This window comes from Crocodylus siamensis, chromosome 2, assembly GCF_052110815.1.
Source record: "Crocodylus siamensis isolate JL-2025a chromosome 2, ASM5211081v1, whole genome shotgun sequence".
NCBI lineage: Eukaryota > Metazoa > Chordata > Crocodylia > Crocodylidae > Crocodylus > Crocodylus siamensis.
This window is the reverse complement of record NC_143396.1, coordinates 183,446,034-183,468,579: the sequence shown is the minus strand read 5'-3', so window position 1 is coordinate 183,468,579 and position 22,546 is coordinate 183,446,034. Positions and strand designations below refer to the sequence as shown.

The 22,546-nt window shown below is 41.5% G+C and overlaps 1 protein-coding gene across 7 annotated transcripts in view; it reads right to left on the bottom strand.

The window, feature by feature from the left end:
- PTPN5 (protein tyrosine phosphatase non-receptor type 5) overlaps nucleotides 1–22,546 on the bottom strand; it is a 138,963-nt gene that overhangs the window by 18,275 nt on the left and 98,142 nt on the right. For all 7 annotated transcript variants that reach the window (XM_090032533.1, XM_090032531.1, XM_090032530.1 and 4 more), the window contains 6 exons: nucleotides 20,845–21,083; nucleotides 16,788–16,977; nucleotides 12,197–12,281; nucleotides 6,347–6,426; nucleotides 5,113–5,250; nucleotides 432–542 (listed from right to left, as the gene is read on the bottom strand). In XM_090032533.1, coding sequence (XP_089888659.1) covers nucleotides 432–542; nucleotides 5,113–5,250; nucleotides 6,347–6,426; nucleotides 12,197–12,281; nucleotides 16,788–16,977; nucleotides 20,845–21,083 — 843 coding nt within the window. The remainder of the gene's footprint in view (nucleotides 1–431; nucleotides 543–5,112; nucleotides 5,251–6,346; nucleotides 6,427–12,196; nucleotides 12,282–16,787; nucleotides 16,978–20,844; nucleotides 21,084–22,546) is intronic.

Sequence of the window (22,546 nt, the reverse complement as noted above, 5' to 3'; positions counted from 1 at the left end):
ACTGCCTATACCAAGATTGGCAACTTATGGCTTACAAACCAGATCCAGCCTGTGGAACCAATGAATCCAACCCATGGAGGTACAGCCTCAATAGCACTCAGCAGTGGGAGGTTTCAGCTGCAGATGTTCTCCTTATGCCTTTGCAGAGACAAGTGACACTGGCTGCTGGGTCCTAGCACCAGCCCATCTACCCACTTCTAAGCCATGGTAAGTCATTCTGGCCCACAGCTGGAAAAGACTGCCTACCCCGGACCTGTAGTACTAGAGTGCTGACTCATTTGTGAACTGGGCAGGGACACAGTGACTACCATAATGGAAAGTTGTATGTGTTCAGCAGTATACAGCAGGTAGGGTCATACTCAGCTCCCTTTGAACAGTCCTGTTTTAGACTGAATTCCTCTGTTATTGTAAAGGCATTTGAATGGTCTTACCTTTAGGGTAATGAGTCTTAATCGGTAATCATCTGCTTGTATGACATGGTTAACTGTGATTTCTATTCCTTCATAGGTGACCTGATCTTCTGGCCAGTATTCAGTACATTTCTGTACAAAACATAAAATAAATGCATTTAAGCAGATGGTGAAGGAGGTTTTCTTTACTATTCTGAAATTGGTGAAGTTCCTGCTCACAGGAATAAGAATGGAGATTGTTTCCATACTAAGATGTAACACAATTTTTCAGTTTGAAGACAGGGGCTACATTTTAAGGTTCTGGTCTTTTCATTCAAACCACTTTTGGTGTTCAATAAAAACTATTAAATATACTAAATAAATAAATGCATACAGTACCACATTTAAATGTGCAAATCCTGGCCTGTGTTTGTGCAATGTGACGTAACTGCTCATTTTGAAGGTTCATTTGGAATGCCAGTTGGAAATGTGGCTGCATCCTGTGCATGCATAGTAAGCTTATTGTTATTATAATGATTAATAGTTATTAATGTCCTACATTTTGATTATTAATATGCCTGTGCTGTGAATAAATTGTTATGGAAATATACAATGCAACTTTTCTGTTGATAAAAAGAGCTGTTACTCCCTGAATTTAAAACTGTAATCTGCATGCCTTTTTGCACAAAAGGACATGGTTAGAGATGCCTTTGGAGTATAGTTTATGCATGAAAATCCATTTTGAAATTTTAAAAAAAGGATATCAAAGCTTAGGAATTGAAAGAAAGCAACAGAGGAAAGTGATTTCAAAATACTACCTGTAAATCAGTTTAACCACAGTTGTTCTTTCAGAGCAATTCATTATGTTCAAAAGATCTATAAACTATAATGCACATTTAGGGTAAAATGTGGATTTTTTCCCAGAGCCCTCAGCAAGCGGTAACAGAAAGCAGCACTATTTTGGGGTTGGGGGCATGGTACTGGGAAAGACTGGGTCTTTCACATGCAGTTTCTTCCTGCTTAGTGTATGTGAGGAATATAGGGACTCTGTACCACCCAGAAGCATGGCAGAGACTGTGACATTTATAAACCTTCCCTATAAACTGGTGTGGATTAGATGGGACCAGATAATTGTTTTCTCCCTAGCTCTCTGAAAATGGCTCCCCTAGGGTAAAGAGTGAAAGCAGCAAGGCTACTATTGTGGGAAGTCTTTGCAAGGCTGTATAAAGGAAGCAATAGAAGCTGCTTGTGAAAAACTTCCCCTCTCAGTACCTCTGCAAACACCATCCCAATTTTGCCTTTCATCTTTAATTTAAGGAAAAAGTTAAAAAAAAAATCAAAGCATGAGAAAGAGCAGCAACCAAACAGTGTTACTGGACCACTTCTCTGTTGGTGTAAACAGGTGCTGTTCCTTCCTTGGAACCGCCCAATCACCACCAGTACTGAATTTGGCCCATTATCTCAATGTAAAATTATTTACACAGATTGCATTTTTCCCCCTTCTCCTCCTCCAAAATTGCAGAATCCATTGTAAAAATTGTCAAATGCGCCAGCAGCTATCAATAGCACAGATGCTGTACTGCTGAAATGAGTGGAGTAAGGCCGCCCACACATTTCTGTGGGCTGTCTGTCAGTTAAGATTGGATGCGACACAGGTACTGAGATACTGAGCTGTTCATCCTCACATTAGCAAAGTCATTGCCTACAGTAGGAACACAAAACCTCTTTTACTAGCGTCATGGCAGAACAAAGGTTTCAGTTCTGAATCTACACACCTTTGAGGCCTAGTGTTCTTAGCTTAACATGCAGGAAAAAATGGGACTATAGGAAGATGTTAGGATGAAAGATCCTACCCTATATTTAGGGCTGAGATTTATGGTACTATTTAATTGCTGACACAAAAGGTATCAGGAAAGATACCTCTCTGTTAAGATGTATAGGCTACAGCAAGCAAGCTCCACTACTGTGGTAGTAGAAGCATTGCAGCGCAGTGTTTGCTGAGGCTGACTTGACAGAGTAGAGTCTGTCAGTGATGGCAAACAGGAAACATTGATGCAAAGTTTATTTTGAATCCTTGTGTGACGTTCCAGTTCTAAAAACAACAGTGAGCAAGCTATATAGCACAAAGACAGTCCAGGACATTATCTCCTCTTCGGCTCGTCTCCCTCCTCAGGTCTCCATGGGTGAAATTTTCAAAAAAGCCGTATGCTTGAAGAATCCAAATCTCTCTTTCAATGAAGTTTACATTTTTATTTGCCTTGTCTGTGCTCTGAGCTGAGCCCTCAATTCCCAGTAAGAGGCACAACCATAACAACATAAGAAATGCTATACTGACCAGTGGTCCATCTAGCCCACTAGCTTACCACTGACAGTAGCAGGAGTGGACACTTTAAACTGGATATATATAGAGTGATCTATTCCCTGCCATACCTCCATGGCAGCTACCACTATTGGTTTAGAAATGCTACAGGATTCATTGCTGGCTGTTCTGTTGAATAGTTGCTAATGGATCTATCATCCATGAATTTATCTTGTCCCTTTTTGAATCTAGATCTACTACTGCCATCCACCACTTCCTGTGGGAATAAGTTCTTCAAGTTAACTATGCGCTGCAGAAAAAAGGACTTTCTGTTGTTAGATTTAGACTTGCGTCATGCAAATTTCAGTGGGTGCTTTCTACTTCTAGTAACCTGGGACTTGGTGTATTAACAGTTCCCTACTCACTTTATCCACAACGTTTATGATTTTATAGACCTCTATCATATCCCCGCTCAGTCTGCTCTTTTCCCAACTAAACAGTTCTAGCCTTTTCAGTCTCTCCTGGCATGGCTGCTGCTCCATACCCCTGCTCATCTTGGTTGCCCTTCTCTGTACCTTTTCAAACTTTACTACCTCCTTTTTGAGATGTACCCCACTTACTTACTCCTGCTTGTGCAGGCCAGATCCCAAAAGGAGGTGCTGTAGCTGCCTTAGAGGGGCCCTGATGCGCATCAAGAACCATATCTGAAATTCAAGCCTGAGAGCAGGATTAGGCTACATTTTCAGGGCTTCTAATAAGGTGTCTACATTGCTTGATTTCTGAGATGGGGTATGCAGAGTGTGTGAACTAGCGTGGGAAGGCCATGCTTCTTGGTGGTGTTTATAGACTTAGCACAGAGGCAAGACAAACGAGCTCTTAAGTCACTTTTGAGAAGAGGATTAGAGGTCTAAATCATTTTTGCCTTGCCATGCTGTGATATATAAATAGCTGTAAAAATCTAGTGCCAAGTCATTTTTGAAAACAGGACATAGACCCCTAAGTCATTTGGACACTTCTAAAAATTTTAGTCTAGATTTATTTCTGTCCTCAGGTTGGTTGCTTTTACAAATTTTGGTCCTTCTACAATTCACATGGCAACTTTTCAGGGAAGTCTGTGGCATGAAGTAATGATATTGGCCTCAGAACCCCAAAATAGCTGTCATGCAAACTGTAGAAACACAGGACTCTGTGGACAGAACTGTGCTGGGTGGATTGGTAAAAGTAATGTGCATAACCACTGTGGCAGGCCAGTGGGGGGCGGTCCTGTGCTGAGCCGTCCGCCTCAGTGCACCCAATCCCTAAACCACACTTTGGGTGCTTCCCCTGGGGCAGCAGGGTGCAGAGCCCCAGTCCACAGGGCGAAGCCTGCCACCACCCCACACACAAATCCAGGAGGCACATGCCCCCTGTGCCTCCCCCAGAGGTGTGCACAACCATGGGGACCTGCTCCTTCTCCCCCCACGCCCCTGGACGAGCTGTCCGCAGCTCTCTCCCATGACTCACACTGGTTCTAGGACCCCATTCACCCCAGCCACTGCCCCTGCCCCATGATGCACCTCACTGCGAGGGCCTCAATCTGCACCCCCTACACCCCTTTCCTCTCCCCCCACCCCTCCCCCTCCACAGACTTACCTGCTGGGTGGTGTCTATGTTTATGTCTATGTGTGCATCTGTCCCTCACTCCCAAGCCACAGCCCCACAAACCTTGCTGCTACCCCTCACTCCTGACCCACAGTACCCCACATCCTGCCAGGGCATGCGGGGACCCCCCTCTCTGGGCTCCAAACTCCCCCCCCTACACACACCCCCCTCCCCCAACCATGCAAAGTACCTGCATAATTTTAATTTTTTAGTTGTGTGATTAAAATCACGATTAATTGCAACTAATTCTTTAATCATGCCAGCAACTAATCGCAATCAGATTTTTTAATTGTTTGACAGCCCTAATTCTAATCAGATCCAATTCTAGCAGATGGTGATTAAAAAAAAAAGTTTGATACATCTTAATTGATTCCTGTTTTTTAGGAAAAAAAGTTTGATACTTCTTAATTGATTCCTGTTTTCTAGGAGCACTTCCTAAAGGCATCAAACAACAGGGACAGTCCTTCTTATCTAAATCACTTTTAGTTGCTGCCTCTCAATAACCAGGATGTCTGATGATTCAGACCCAGCTTCCTGGAGGGAAGGATACAGGAGAAATAATGAAATACAGATATTTAAATAGAGAAAATCAATAGGGCTTGAATCTGGTAGCGTCCTGTTTTTTGAAAACTTAAGAAGCGACTTCAAAGAGCAATCACAGGGCATTGTAGCTTTGGCTACTCAGTCAACTTTTACTAAGTTGTTTCCAGGGACCTGGCATTAGTGCTGGAAATGAAGGCTGCCATGTAGGATAGAGACTCAGTTCACATGTAAGTTCATTACCTCGTTCATCTCTTCTATATTGGTAATCATAACAATGATAGGAGAACACTCTTGCCACACCATTCTCCAGAAATCACTGACAGTATTAACTATGGGTCCCTGAGTGGCAATATATACTTTTTCCTCTCCTCCGTAGCCCTGCCAACAAAGCAACAATAAACCAGTATCATTATGTGTGCCAAGGCCTTAACAATCCAGTCTTTTCCCAAGGACAGCTACCATTGGCTACAATGGGATTATTACTTGTGTATCTATCATTCCACAAATTACTGTGCTGGTTCTCCTCTCATTCTTTTACACACACACACACACACATGCACGCACGCACGCACGCACACATGCATGCAAGCCAAAAGGTTTGATTTCAGGATGTACAAGCTGCTGGCATTACTATAGTAATGGAAACAACTCATGCTATGATAGTCTTTTAGTGACCTGAGATGAAGTCCTGAAGGCATTATTCTGGCATAATGCCAATTCACCTCCTCTCTCTAGCCGGTAAGAGTTCTGCTTGGTTCAGGCCAGTGCAACAGAGAACTCCATGTAAATTTAAAAAAAATGGAGGAACCATATTTCTGTTTGGTCTGAACCTTTACAACTGTGCTCTGAGGGCACGTCTACATGTGTGCCTTAATGTTCATTAGCCTATTTTAATGTGCATTAAAATGTTACTAAAAAGTCATGCTATTTAGTTAATGTGCATTAAGACAAGTGCATGAGAATTTTCCTAATACCTCACAAAGAAGGGCACCTATACACGAGTGTGGAGGCTGTTTCAATGCACTGGAATTCCAGCGCATTGGAGCAGACTCAATTAATCGAGTCTGCAGGAGTGTAGCAATTGCCACACTGCAGCAGCCTTCTGCATCTTGTGTATCAGCATCCCTGCACTTAAAAATGTCAAGCTTTAGTTCAAGTGACCCCCACTGCCATTTTTATGTGTGGGAACACTGATACAGGAGATGCAGCGAAGTTTTAATTAAAGCAACCCCCGCCCCCCAAGCACATGTAAACATGCCTGGAGGTACTAGATTTAACACATTAACTAAATGTGCATTAACGCACATGTAGATGGGTCCTGAGATCCTGTTAGTAATATTAAAAAAAACAAAAAGAGAGAGAAAAAGCCATCAAACCCAAAACAGGTTTTAAAGAACAAGAGATATTGTGAATGTTCTTATGCTAGTAGTGGCTAACAATATTATACTGACATAGCGAGTTGCTGAATTCTTACCCTGATGTAGTTAGCATTGATGTAAGAGCTAAGAGGATCATCTTGATCGGTTGAGGTAAGGCACACTCTGCTGTGAGGATCTGAAAAGTATAAGGAATTGGTTAATAATTATTAGTCAAGATGACCTAAGAATATTTTTGAGTCTTGAGTAATACAGCTAGTCACCCAAACACATTCATTTGTAGGTACAGCAAATATCAGTGATATTTAAAGGTGGATATTGGGAAGCCATACTGCCACTGATGGAAAGAAAAGGTTTGGCTCTTCAATCATCCTCTGAACCTGCATAATTGCCCCTGACAGAGATAATGTGACTTGAAGATTCCAAAAATTACCATGGTAGAGCATAATTGTTTCCCCAGTTCCAATAAGGCATTAGTTACTGCAATCTAATAACTGCAATCTAAATAATAATAATATAAAAAAATACTGAGAATACCTTAGGAATCACTGACATTTTTCACAAGCAGTTCCCTTTTCAAACTGCACCATGTGTATCAGCATCACTGTGCTAAGAAATGGCAGTGGGGGCACTTTAACTAAAGCTCATCAAATGAGTTTTAGTTAAAGTGCCCCCACCACCATTTTTCAGTGTGGGGACACTGAGACACATGATGCTGGAATCTGCTGGAGCATGGTAATTACCATACTCCAAAAGACTTGATTAATTGAGTCTGCTTCAACATGCTGTTGGAGCAGCCATGGTGCATGTATATAGGTGCCCATAGAAAATTAGGGTTGGAAGGGACTTCAGGTCATCTAGTCCCTCCCCTTGCTCAAAGCAGGACCATGTGCAACTATATCATCCTGACAGGGCTTTTTCTATCTGGGTTTTAAAAAACCTCTAAAGATGGAGATTCTATACACTGTCTGGGTAGCCTCTTCCAGTACTTTACTACCCTCCTCATGAGAAAGGTTTTCTTAATATCTAACCTAAACTTCTTTTTTTCCAGCTTAGTGAATCATAGAAAATCAGGGTTCAAAGGGTCTTCAGGAGGCTATATAGTCCAACCCCGTAATCAAACAGGACCATCCTAAATTAGATCATCCCAGGCAAGGCTTTGTCTAGCCAGGTCTTAAAGATCTCCAAGGATAGAGTCCACAACTTCTCTGGGTAATCTCTTCTAGTGTTTTACTACCCTCCTAGTAAGAAAGCTTTTTCTAAATATCTAACCTAAACTTCCCTTGCTGCAACTTGAACAATCTAGTTCCATCTTCTTTGGAACCCCCTTCAGGTAGTTGAAGACTTCTATTAAATCCCCTCTCAGTCTTCTCTTCTCCAGACTAAACAAGCCTAGTTCCCTCAGCCGCTATCCCTAACTCATGTGCCCCAGCCCCCAAACCATTTTCGTTGCACTCCACTGGATTCTCTCCAATCTGTCCATATCCTTTCTGTAGTGTGGGGCCCAAAACTGGACATAGTACTCCAGATGTGGCTTCACCGTTGCTGAATACAGGGAAGAATCACTTCCTTCAATCTGCTGGCAATGCTCCTACTTATTCAGCCTAGTGTTGTTAGCTGTCTTGGCAACAAGGGCACACTGTTGGCTCATATCCATCTTATTGTCCATTCTAACCCCCAGGTCCTTTTCTGCAGAGTCGCTGCTTAGCCAGTTAGACCCCAGCCTGTACTGGTGCATGGGATTGTTCTGTCTCAAGTGCGGGATTTTGCACTTCTCCTTATTGAACCTCATGAGAAGTTACAGTCATTTGTTTTTATTTATGCTAATTTAATGACTACATTCATTAAATGATTATTTTAGCAAACTATTTTAATACCGTTAGATTTGTTTATTTCTATCATCGTACTACATAGGAGCCCTCGTAAACAGTGACTTCAGTGGGGCTTTTTCCTGAGGAAGGACTGGATAGAATTGAGGCAGGACTTTTTAAGTTTTATAAACTTTACCTCTAACCTTATATTTTGGTTATAAATTAAGGCCTTAGGTAGACATACATGTTACACTGCTTTATAAACTCAGGTATAGTTAAAGCTATATTATTCTATTAGGGTAGATACATTGGTATATTGTATTGTACCAATTATTATATTGGTAGAGTTCATTCCTTTGGTAAAAAGCTATGTTAATATAAGCACCTCTGCCATGCACATGACAATTGTACCAGTACAACTATTTTTGTAAAAATGTAAAAAGGGCCCCTAACTGAAACAGCTGTATCACAGCAAAACCAGTGTGTAGACCAGGCCTAGATTAACAGTGCTTCTGTTAGTCATGTACCACAAAAAAGCTAATGTTATAACTTCTCTATGAAGTTATATTTTTCTGTGAAATTTCATAGGACCCTTCCATAAGGAAGAAGGTTCAGACTGTCTGTGCAACTTGCAAACTCAACAGCTTGTGAAACATCTGAATTAATCAGATTAATTTGGAACTTCTTCAAACATAAAACACCCCTCCCCCTCCACCAACAAAGACCCCTCAAAACCATCTCTACCGTCACCACTAACAAAACTGGGAATCTGCAAAAGAAATTACTACAAAATAAATATATATTAGCTGAATTAGACCTTATTAGCATGTCTCTCACTGAGTACAATTAACTCTAGGGTTGGAAGTAACTGATCATTATGTTAAGTGCCTGCTTACCTTTCAGTGATAACTGCCTCAAAAACTTCTGGAGAATACAGCTGGTTAGAAAATTGTAGGTATTCAAAAAAATAGGGCAACATGGTTTGCTTTCATTGTTGCTTTCATTATCAAAAGCCTGCTGCTTCCTGGTATAAACTGAATGTCATATTTGATTGCCATTGTGCATGGTAGCATGGTCAGCACTTCCTTCCATTACTCCTTGGTGCAGGCCAGAACTTAGAGGGGCCTTGGGGGGTGCCATAAGGCAGCAAAAGTTGTGTTTGATTAGTCTGGAAATTAAGCAGTGAGTGGAATCAGTAGACCTGAGCCCAGTCCCTCACCACTTAAGCCTGCAACATTATGTTCCCAACACTTTCTTCTCTTTGGTGCTGTGGACAGTCAAATAACTCACTTTTGTGACAAGAAGGGAGTGAAGAGCTCTGCTCTTAGGTCTCCTCAGTGCCTATACCATTTTTCATTCCTAAACTAACATTGGGTGTCTTCCAATTTTAGGGACACAGAACAATATTTAAAGAATTACAGTAGAGGTGATAGTGGTGGATCCTTTTACATACTAGGCTCTAGTCATCCTTATCAGGCCAGTGACATAGGGATGTTAACTTCGATAGGTACAGCTCATTCTGAAATCAGAAGCTAAATACCCTTTGCAAACAATTTTGACTCAAGTAATTGTTAATTTTCAGATCCAGTCAAGAATTGGGAACCATTTTTTTTAATCGAGACAAAGCTCAGAAATAAGAATGACTGTTAGCAGATTTTGGAAAACTGAGCCTGAGTTCATATCTTACCTCAGTCTTGGGGAAGATCTTTGAGAAAATTATCAAGGAGCACATCTGCGAGGGACCAGAAGGGGAGATCATGCTCAGGGGGAACCAACATGGATTCATTAAGGGAAAATCCTGTCAGACTAACCTTATTTCCTTTTATGATCAGGTAACAAAGTCCTTGGACAAAAGCGTGGGGGTGGATGCTGTCTTCCTGGACTTTAAGAAGGCCTTTGACACTGTCTCTCACGCCATTCTCATAAGAAAACTAGGTGACTGCAGCATTGATGCCTACAGTCTGATGGGTGACTAATTGGCTGGACGGTCACACAGAGAGTGGTGGTTGACAGGTCGTTTTTGACCTGGAAGGATGTGAGCAGTGGGGTTCCCCAGGGCTTGGTCCGTGGGCCTGCACTGTTCAACATCTTTATCAATGACTTGGACAAGGGGTGGAAAGCACGTTGTCCAAGTTCACTGATGACACCAAGATGTAGGGTGAGGTGGGCACGCCAGAAGGGACAGACAGAATCCAGCTAGATCTGGACAGGTTGCAGGGGTGGGCAGATGAGAACAGGATGGAATTCGAGGCGGACAAGTGCAGGGTGCTACATCTAGGGAGAAGGAACCAGCAGCATACCTACAGGCTGGGGAACTCCCTTCTTGTCAGCACAGAGGCAGAAAGGGATCTTGGAGTCATTGTCAACTCCAGGTTGAACATGAGCTGCCAATGCGAGGAAGCTGTCAGTAAGGCTAACCGCACCTTGTCTGCATCCACAGATGCATCACAAGCAGGTCCAGGAAGGTGATCCTTCCCCTCTATGCAGCATTGGCCAGGCTGCAGTTGGAGTACTGCGTCCAGTTTTGGGTGCTACTCTTCAAGAGAGATGAAGAGAGGGTCCAGAGGGCCACTTGCATGATCGGGGGCAGCAAGGCAGGCTATATGAGGAGAAACTAGAGGGCCTAAACCTGTTCAGCCTCCACAAGAGAAGGCTGAGGGGATCTGGTGGCCATCTACAAATTCACCTGGGGGGATCAGCAGGGAATAGGAGATGCCCTGTTCCTCCGGGCACCACCCAGGGTAACTAGGAATAACAGCCACAGGTTGATAGAGAGGAGGTTCAGGCTAGATATCCGGAGGAATTACTTTATGGTTAGGGTGGCTCCTACCTTGGGGGTCTTTAAGAGGAGGCGGGATAGACACCTGACTGGGGTCATGTGACCCCAGCACCCGTTCCTGTCCAAGGCAGGGGGTCAGACTTGATGATCTGTTTAGGTCCCTTCCAACCCCACCTACTATGATACTATGATAACAAAATACCTGGAGAGTGACCTAAGGAGGAATTAAGTAGAATATAAGGGGACAAATCAACAGGGACTTGATTACAAAGGTGGCTCATGCCTTCCTTATGCCCTCCCCCCAAAAATGCTAAAAGCCACTCCAAAAATCAGGCTACTTTAAAGTATTTCAATCTGGGTCTCCAAAGTGGAGGCACTGAACATCTTAACTCGTGTTTGAAAATCTACCTAGCTCCATCTATATAGTGAGTTAATGACTGAATCATGAATCACTCAAATCATCAACATATCTTCACAGAGAGGTTCTGAAATGTTTGGTCCCAGCTGGAAATGTCCAAATATTACTCAAAAGGCCAATCTGCATGAGATTTCTGCAATTCTGAGAGCTGGAAGTTGATATAAAGCCCATTCTTCCATGATTTCCAGTCATGTGGAATAATCTGATTTGTATGGATAAGCATATATCTTCTTAACCTTTGCCGGAGCTGAACTAGCACTCTGAACCACCTGCGCTGCCCTGAAAAGGTCACAGTGGTGATTGGTGGTGGCATCTATTCAACACGAGCTAAAAGTGAATGAGAGGGATCTGTGAAAAATGTGCAAGTTCAGATCATTGTATCCATTTCCAAAGCTTCTTTAAATATGACACAGCAGACAATGGTGATGGTTCTAAAGTTAATCCTAAACAATACATTTCTTAAAATCTTGAATTTTGGCTACAGATAAAATGCCACCGATGTAAAGAAAATAATTTATTGTAGCTTCTCAAAGTGAATGAAGCTTTCAGGAGCCTCTCTAATTAAAGCACCCACAGTATGTCATGTATACAGTGTCCTGCACTTCTAAATTCTGGCTTTAACTAAAGCTTGGTTGATAAGCCTTAGTTAAAACACCCTCCACCACCATTTTGAAGCACAGAGACACTGAATACGGGAGACACTGAGGCTATAGGCACCCTATGTGGCTAACTCATTATATTTAAAAAAAACAACCTTAAAAGTGATTTATGTGTTTTGTAAATGTGACCTTTGGTAATAATTGTCAAAGCATGGTAAAAATATCCTGAAAAGGAAAGTTTTTATAAAAGGTATTCTAAAAAATGAAAGAAAATAATACTGAAACTTTGATGAATACTGCATCATTAATTTGCAGAATTATAAAATAGGTTTGGAACTTACTTGGAAGAATTGTTTTGTAGCGATTCTTCCTCACTAAGCCTGGAATATCATATTCCTTTGGATCAATAAAGTTCATTGGGATTTCCTATTGGAAGATGCACAGTAGACTGCATTAATAGATTCACAAGAGGAAAAAAACCCAAACTATTACATCTTGACTATGAAGGCGAAGCAGTAATGAAGTCAGCTGAGACATATGGCACAGTACTTCTAGCAATTTACCTCCACAACATGATTGATGGTTTCCTTTTTGTGTCCATGGCTTTCATTTCTCAAATTATGAATACGAAAATGCTCCTGATGACTAATTCATTGAGTAATGCATACTACGGCATTATGTTAGTGCTTAATATTATTAGGACTGGATTGGGACATTAGAAACAGACCTGAGCAAGGAACAATACTTAACTTCATGCCACACGAGCAGCCCCAGAAGCACTATATCTCAGGACATGAACAGATGAAATCAATACAGTATTTTAAAAGGTGAAGATGGAGACTGATGATGGATTCAGCTGCACCACACTAAATATTGGGTTTGTCTACTCCTATCCTGTAATATGTGAAGTTAGATCACAATAATTCACTTCTTGTTTCATTCAGAGGTAAAATTACTGAGGTTTGCTTTCACTTACTGCAGAATAAGAGCAGACAGGCAGGACAATTATACCAGATCTACTAACGCATTGTTCATGAGTGGCAAGTCCTCCCTGGCAGCTGTTAAGATAGCGTAATTGTACCTCTGCCTTTGGGTATGCTGCTCTGAAGCACAGCCCTTACTGTTTCTTCTACTTGGTAAGGGTGGAAAGTAATAATTTCTTATTGAAGTGTATCAGTAACAAATTATAACACTTTTCTTAAGAGCTCAGAGGTAGGGCTGTGTGAAGCTTTGGTCCCTGATTCAATTTGGCAGAGATTCGGCCCGATTTGGTGGCCAAATCTCTGAATCTGAATCAGATCAGAGGACCCTTTAATCCTTCGAACTGAATCGGAACCCTCCAAATTGATCAGAAAGATTCAGAGGTTTGGACATAGACACAGGTTTAAATGTTTTTTTCTATATACCTTAAAGTACCAGGTGGCTTGTGACTGCTGCGATGCTGGGGCGGATGGAGTGTGGGGGGTCTCCAGAACTCTCAGCAGCAGACCAGCACTTCTGGTCCACTTCTGGGTTTGCTGGGGAGCGCATGGGGAGGGGGGGGGTCCCACGTCCCCCCCGCCCCAGCTCAGCAAATGGTCCCTCCTCGGTCTGGGGGAGGGCACCCAGCGCCCCCCTGCAGCTGATTGCTGAACCAGGAGGAGGCGCGGGAAGGTCCCCCAGCACGCTCCCCAGCAGACCTGGAAGTGGACCGGAAGTATTTCCAGTCCACTGCTGAGCACATGGAGGGCCCCCTGCACTCGAATCAACAAACTGAATCACTGTCCCTGATTCAGGCTGACTCCAAATCCAAACTGAATAGGGCCCGCTTTGCACACCCCTACTCAGAAGCACTGGCCAGTGAGTATGGAGTGCTGGAATCAAGTAATAACCCACTTTTTACTCCCTCCTTATCTGGCTAGCCCTATCTCCCTCTTTTGCAAGCAGTACTAGCAAAATGGGTGCTGTACACACCCTGACATATACTACTATAGTTCAAGTAGCTCACAGTCATTCTTCCTTCCTCACTTACCCAGATTTGCAGCCCAAGTTACTAGTCTGTTGTAGCAGGAAAAAAGGGTTAATGCAAGCACTCTAGTCATTCATCATGACTGCATCTGGAGGTAAATCAGCAAACTGAATTACTGGGCACACCTGCAGTGAAGTTAAAATGTGCTGCAAAAGGGGTTCTGAATTACAACTTAGGGGTGTACTTTCTCATAGCTGAAGGAAAAGGCAGGGAGACTTTTTGTTCTCAAAAGGGCTTTATTGCAACTGCTAACACAGACACAGATGGCTGACAACTTCTTGTTGATGCCATTTCCTCATCCCTCAGGAAGGGAATTAACTCTTCCTACGACATTTCCATTTTCTACAATAAGGGAATCCAGGAGGGACCAGGGTAGATCCAGAGATATTTAGGTGCCTACACAACCAATGAAACCAATGAGAGGTTAGGCACCTAAATCCCTTTGGAGATCTGGCCCTAGAACTTCATTCTTGGATCAGGGAGAAAGCTGTTAAACTAAATCCTAACCAACACAATAAAAAGTGCTTCTTGGAGACTCCAGGGAGAAGCCCTGGGTTTTGTTCTTCTGAAAAGAAGAGCAGAACTGAAGAGAAACCCCAGGAGGAAAAGAGGACATGGTATTGATAACCAGTATTGTTTGTTCATCTCCTTTGGGAATTTAAGGACCTTCATATCCTGGAGGGGGCAGCTGAAGGGCTGAGTCACAGCAAACATAAATAATTGCAAGGCTTGGAGTGGCAGTGGGTGCCAGATGAGGATGGAAGTCTACAATGCCATGCTATGCATGTACTCGGTGATTATGAGTCACCCTTCCTCAATGCTTTTTAAAAATGGTCCTGTACATGGCTACTGTTTAGAAACCTCCACATAAGGGCGACTCCAGGAGACTGGTAATGGGAGATGGAGCCTTTTGCTTGACAGATTTGAAATTCAGGGTTTGTTGGGAGCTGTATGCTTACTGGCAATAGCACGCATAATTAGCATGCTGGAAGCAAAACAGCCTCAGGAGGGAGCTGAGGACTGCATATTATGGTTGAGGGGGAATTCTGAGATGTAGTCCCTCCAGGACAGGGTGGAGATACACTGACAAGGCTCATTCTAGTTCTGCCTGTTTTCCTTCTTCTGCATATAAACAAAATGTTCAAGTCTTCAGGATTGTTAACCTCCTATCTTTGCTAACAACAACAACACTAAAAAATTAAAGAAGTAGACTAAATTAGACAGAATGGAGACCATAATTTTTGTGGTGGATTCTGCTCCGCATATGCTCTGTTTTTCTGATCTTTGCTTTACCTAATATTTTTATGTTCAGCCATGTGTTGTTTTTTCTTGTTTTCCCTATCCCTTTTAATCAGTGATTTCGAGGAAGGATGGGGTGAAGCTTGACAGAAGGGCCACATCTTTGTGCTTTTATTTAATGGAACATTTGCAAACAAAGCCTGTACACATTAGCTCCCATTTGGTCCTATAGAAAATCCAGCGATTTAGGGGTTCTTTTTGACAGACATGCAAGTTAAAACTGGAAACAAAACTGACCAGAATTTCTTCTTGCAGCCAGAATCATCAGCTAGCATTGTTTAGAATGTATCTAAGAATTAGTTGTATTATGACCAAAAAAAGAAAAGAAAAGAAAGAATCCTTTTTCTTCCCCCACAGCCAAACCTTGAGATCTCTAATTAGCTTGTCTTCAACGGGAACTAGGGACTGAATGAAAACAAAATGAAAAATAAGTAAGGACTACAGAAGTTTGGTGTTGTATCTGGAAACTGGGGCTCAAAGACTCTTCTTTGCTTCTGTTTGTGAAGGGCAAGAAAACCTACAAATTATTGGCAGAGTGGGGAGTGGATGGGGGAACTCTGGAAGGTCAGTCCATTCTTTTCATCGTTTCTCTAAAAGTCCTCTGATGTCAGGGAGTGGGTGGGTTAAAGGGATAGATGCGTAACATGCCACCTTCCTGCTGATCTGGTGGGACTCTGTGCTTAGGAAAATGCTGACTAGGTTAGCATTAATTTATTTTGTTCCCAGCTGTGTGTTCTACAGCAGCCCAGCATGAAAAGAGGCATGGAGTTTGGTGTGGGTGAAACAGAAAAAGGACCTGATTACTTGACACCTTTGCAGCCATGCAAAGTGGGCGTAAGAGCCTTCTGAATCAATCCTCCACTCTCACACACCCATTGCACTACTCTGAACATACTCTGTCCTGGCAAAAATGACAAAGTTCAAGACTGTGGGGATTTAAGCAGTTGGGAAAGAAGCAGCCATGGAGCCCATAGAAACTGAAAAGCTGCCACGCAGTTAAAAGTAGTTGGCCTTTTCTTGTTTCTTTGATCTGTAAGCAGTGTACCCATATTTAATCCAAAAGTGGGACTAGAAATCCTGTCTCCAAAATTAAGAATTGATATATAAGGTCAGGAAAAATGTTATAGAAAGGACATCAGGGGAAAAGTTTTAGACTCACACTATCAACTAAAAGAGCAGCTAATCCCTCACAAACACTTTCTAAGGGGATGCAAAGTCTCTGTGACACAAAAATCCTGTTCTTCAATCAGTCTGATAACATTCTGCCAACATGTACAATGGACATTCTGGGTTGAATTCAAGGGAGGATGAAAGACTGTAAAATTGCTGTTAAAAAGTAACGTCCTGAGGAGGAAAAAAAGAAGATACCTGAAACTAAAGCTGGACTAGTGATATAGCTTGCAAATAGAGAAACAGCAAAAAGCTTTCAAACACAGGCATGTCAATGTATATTTAACATGGAGGCTAAATAAAGCACTTTACTATGAAAAATGAAGTGTTAATTCATTTGGTCTTCCAGAAGAACTCACTGCAGGTCCTAGAGAGGCTCCCAGAAAGGAGGCAATGTCCCATTTCTCAGATGCCATTGACATCATTTCTCAGAAACCGAGAAGTCAAATACTCACAAAAAATTCTGCTTGGAGTATGAAAGGATCTAGTGCTTTCTTGTGCAGCTCCTCTTCAGTAAGGATGCTTGTTGCTGTCTGGAGATATTCTCGGGCTGACTGTTCTCTTGGGGACATGATGTAGCCAAAGCCTTGCTCAGAACAGCCTGGAGTGCACATGTCCAATGTGAGTGAGACATTCGACCCCCTCCTGCAAAAGAGGGCAGCATGTGAAAACATGAGGTTTGCAGATAGTGTGGAAGACCCTATAATCATTAAAAACACAATTACTTTCTATTTGGCTTCACACACTTTCACTGAGGCAAGGGTGGCTTTGATGGTTTCAGTGCGGGTTTCTGAACTTTTATTAGAGGCTGCCTACCATAGAAAATGCTGACTGGTTTCTGACATTAGGCATCAGGAATCAGTATAGCTGAATCAGTACTAAAGACAGTTTGGTGGCAATTGTAGGCAAATGTTCAGCATTTGGGCTGCCGATGGCCATTCTTGACTTGTGGATATTTGTTAGTGTAGGCAAGATCTCCTGCCATCTGTAGGAACATTTTCAAAACTTGAGGGACTATAGTTAGGCAGCGTTCTGCTGATTTAGCTACTGAAACAGAAGCAACCCACTTCTCAAAGGCACTAAGCAGACAGCTTCAGGGAAGGTGCAGCAGTCTTCCCGCAATTTAGACCACACTTATCTGGATGCCTAAATATGGAGAGAGATACTTAATATTAGCCACCCACACTTGAAAATGTGTTTTTCTTTTTTATTAGGCCAGACCCATCTTCCTTATGTATGACAAACAGTTTTTAAGTATTAGTCCAAGTGATGTAATGGGGGAAAAAACAGTTAGTTAATTCAACATGAGTAAGGATATGGAAATCTAATCTCTTAGGGTGGATCATCTCTTTTTGAAAAGGTTTTCCTCTACCACAACAGAAGTGGATAAAGGGAAACAGATGTAAACCCCATCCCATTAACAATTATGTTAGTATAGCAACTATTATAATCTCTATAGTTTATTCAAGCAATAGAATGAAAATGTCGAAATACTTTGAATTTGCTTTGCACTAGTAGTAATGAAAGAGAAGTTTTAATGTCTCCTGAACTGATCCTATATTGCTGATTGAATAGATACAGATATACAGCCAAATTTCTGAAAGTTTCACAAACACAGTCAAAGATTAAACTCAAATGCCCTCAGTGAATCTGTACTGAAAGAAAAGCTTTTAAATATAATACGATAAGCTGACCGCTCTGACTCTATTGTAATGCTCTATATATAGCCCTGTGACAGATGTATTTGACTCCTTCTCAAACTGGCAGTCTGAGGCTACTGTGGAGACATGTTCCTTAGTTGCTGGAAGTAAATATATATATGTATATTTGTATGTTTATGCATGTGTGTATATGTATGATTCAAGGGTGAAAGAGGAGCTCAGTTTACTGACCAAGTAATAGTGTTGCTGATCACCAAAAGTCATCTGACCTAGCCATCTCTGAGTGAGAGTACCCCAACACAAGCCATAGAGGAAAGACCTTGGATGAGACAAAAAGCTGAAGTACTAAACACAGACTGTCACTGCATATTTAATGGTAATTTCCACAAAATTCTGGCATGTTAACTGAAATCCCGGTCAAATTCCAGTTCTGATAACTTATAGTTTACCTAATTATAGTCTCTCATACTGTTTCATTTAAAGAGTCATTTTTACTCTCTGTCCTAAAGTGCTGTGTAGTGTTCCTGGCAGCTACATAAGGATGAGCGTGTTTTGTCACGAAAGTGATTACATTCTAGTTGTGGCTGTAGTAATTACAGTTCTTTCAAGATAATGGGGGCTACATATGTAAAGGCTGTCATCTTTACCTTCACATACAAGAAAATGAGAGAATTCCTCCATCTTAAAAACAGAAGAGTGATGTTTGAAATGAGTGATAGCAGTGATACAAATATAAATGCTATTAGTATGGATATTATTGTATATTATCTATTTTATTCTTTATTCTATATGTTATTTAAGTAATAGAATGAATGGAATGCCTTTCTCGGGTATAAATGGCATCTGGTTCAGGTGAATGAGTGGTGGAAATTGGTGAAGAGGAAGGATGGATAAGAGAAGGGGTGGACCGATAATTTAACACAATAACATGAGAATTGAGACTGCCTAAAGCTTGCTGTGAGTGAAACAGTACTCCATTTTCCAAGGATTTTCCAAGCACGCATTTATGTTGGGACTACTGGATTGTTTTATTTTCCAAATGCACACACTTTTTGTAGGAGAAGGACTCTTAGGCAGTTACCTCCTCTTTTCCCAGAACAACTGACTTAACAATCTTATTATTGCTGCAAAATCTATATTGACGTTAATTACTTCTGATGAACAAAACTGGTTTGTACATTTCTTACTGGTGAGCTGTAACCTGACAAAAGAGCAGCAATAAATCTTTCTATGAGTAAGTGTAGAAAGCAATCAAGGGAAGGTGGCATGCACAGATGACCATACTGTTCCTGCTGAGAACAATGACAAAATGTTCACTGAATTATATGCGCACCAGGTCATGATCAGGTCACTTACTTCACATTTTAGAGCAAGAGAACAGAATAGACAACTTAGGGTGTTTTACGGCAAAGAATGTAAAAATGTATTCAACGTTAAGACCTAAAAGCATTCTAAACCAATCTAAATGAAGCCACAGAACTCTGAACTACAGAAAAACTCAAAAGTGTTTCTATCATTTAGCTTTGAAAATTCACCATGTAGCAGACACTTAAACTATCTAATTTATTTTGTGTACATCCAGAGTTAAGCTTCAGATGGTGAATTAACTATTAGCTAACATCTCTGGTAAAACCTGATAATACCGGAATAAAACTGGACAATGTTTACTACAGCTACAACCTTTGATAATCTTATTCCTAAGATCACCGTCTTGGCTCTCAAACAAAGTTTTTGCAGAGCTCACCTGTCTAGGATTTCCATCCGCAAAATCCTACTGTATCTGTTTGACAGGGACAACTGAAAGAAAGAAAGACAGGTGGAAAGAGAAAGAGATATGGGCAGTGAAGAAACTGATAAGACTCAGGCTGCCAGTGACTGCACTGAGATGAAGAGGAAGTTGGATAAGATCCTTATCTCAGCCTCCTCTGTAGTAATCAGATGTGCTGACCTTGGTGTATTTCAGTGCAGCCTCATTCCTCTTTCCGTTACACACACTCTGTCTTCAGAATGTCACAGTGAAACAATCCTGAGCATGAGTGTCTCAGACATAATTCAGGCCAGCTGAACACTCAGTAACACCTTCAAAGCTTCTTTCACTCCACTGCACACATCCTACAGTTCAGGTACATCCCTGACCCTTCTGCTTGCTAAACAATACCAGAAATATGGATGGAAAAAAAAAAAGAAGGCCACAAAGGCCAACCCAATGGCCTTCCTCCATCCTTTCATTTTAAAACTCTCTCCCCCTCCTTCCCCACCAGAGCAAATCCCTGTAAGAAGTAGACCTGCCAGTCAGAAGTAAGAAGTAGCACAAGGAATGAATATTAAATTAAACCCATAGCTGTTCTATCAGGTTATAGGCCAAAGGACATTTTGACTTTGGGAGCAACCCACTGATAACACCATTACTGCAAAAAGGCAAGACATGTATAATAGTTAGTTTCTGGAAAAGGAGTAATCCATGAACATTAGTGGCACTAAGCAGTAAAATATGGGAAATATTTGAATTGGAAACAGTGACAGACAGCCTTATAGCAAAATCTATTAGATGTTATAGTTACCACTTTAGGTAATGAGACCTTGACCAAACACAGATGGGTCTTTTAGATGTAACTAGTGACATGCATGTGTAAGTACACGTATGTTAATAGTTAATATAGCTTACAGCTGTGACTAGGTCTGTAAACAAAAAGAAAATTAAATTAGTAGGCCATGCAGCACTGGCATTACAAAATGAAACACTATAATATCATTATACTACTAGTCTGGTCCAGTTTGAAATTCAAAACTCAGTACATCTGGTAAACTGGTCCTCCTAAATTTTTTGCCCCTCCCAACAAAACTGTCCTACCTTTCTTGCAACCCCACAGATTTAACTGTTAGAGTTGTTGGATCTGTCTCTGCTTTGATGTCCATTACACAGTCAAAGACTGGTGTTTCTGGTACTGGATCCAGATCTAGAAAGTCATCTTCATTTTTATCCTCTGTCCACTCTGAGTATGTGAAGGAAGGCTGGCGGCTCACAGACTGGCGCCTGTCCTCTGGTAGTGGAAAGGCAGGGTCCCGTTGGGCTTTCAGGAGATGCCAGATCTGGAGGAAATAGACATTTTAAGACATTCTGTATACTATTTGAACTTCTGTGCATTCTGAAGTATCCACCTTTTGGGTAATAATCCCATAGACTCCAGTATAATGGAACTGCGCTAAAAAGAACAGGAAGTCCCATATAGGAGTGACTTTCCTGCATACATTACAGGAGCACATACCTATGGTAACACTGCTTTCTGATACAGGGGGTTCCATGGAGCCCAACAGGTTTCATTCGGGAACACAGTGGAAGCATCCTATGCTTGTGACTACTGCACGAAAGCCAATGTGAAATCGCTGTCCTTTTGTTTAAATAATCAGCTTTCACAGACTGCTAACAACATCAAATCTTCTGGGTTATTCCACATTTTCTGACCTTTTCCTGATTCAGAGGCCATCCATGTAGGATTCAGTTAGGTTTAATACAGGTAAAAGCCAGTTTCCCAAATAGCAAAGCTTTGGTGATGTAGTGCTGTATCCCAAATTCATCTCTCAACCAACACTTAAATTTTAAGAAACCCCCATTTTACACAAAAGACGTCCTTTAAGAGTTTCAGAAAACTTGTGCAGTCTTCAGTCAGCCATAAATCCCATTTAATCTTTTGATCTACAGAAGATAAAGTATAATACATGATGTGAAATAACGTTGTGTTAAATTAAATAAACACGTAGGGTAAAACTTAAAGGGTCAAAATGACCCAAATCTAAAAAAACACTGAGTCACAGATTTTAAGGACAGAAGGGATTTTTTAATGTGAACTTCTCTGTAACACAGGCCCAAGACTTCAACTAGTAACAATTGCATCAAGTTCATTTCTACAAGCAACATTCACCAATGCAAAAGCATTAATTGCCAATCACATATTTTGTTAATGTAACCTCACTGCTCCTAAATAAAGTCTATGGCTCAGGCAGTTAGTTCCCCCCAGTGCACTGACTTTCAATGGAATTTAGGTGCCAAGTACATGGAGTTGCACAGACACTGTGGCACACTGTACAGCACAGAAACATTATAATGGACTGTTTGCACTCTGAAACAAGCCTCAGTTGAAAAGTTTCAGTCCAGATATGAACCTTGCCACAGGTCTGAGGCATTAGGATTGAGGGTTTGGGGCTGAGTTTATCTGTATGGATAAGACAAGAAGAAATGTCACTCAAGCTCATTTGGGAAATTCTTGAGTGTCTTCCAACATGCCAAGCAGCTTTACCTCGCTTTTGAGATGAGCAGGATCACTCAGCATCTTGCAGGATAAAGCCTTTGTTGTGTTTTTAATATCATTTTAAGGGGACATGGTCAAATTTAAAAACCATGTAATATACAAGAGTCAAGTCTATTTCCCTACATTAATACAAAACCTAAAATACGAAGATTTCAAAAGCCATTTTGTTTTCCCTACGAGCAGTCATCCTTCTTGCATTTCTCTCAGCCTGAACAATGAAAATGAATGAAGCAAGGTGTTGCTTCT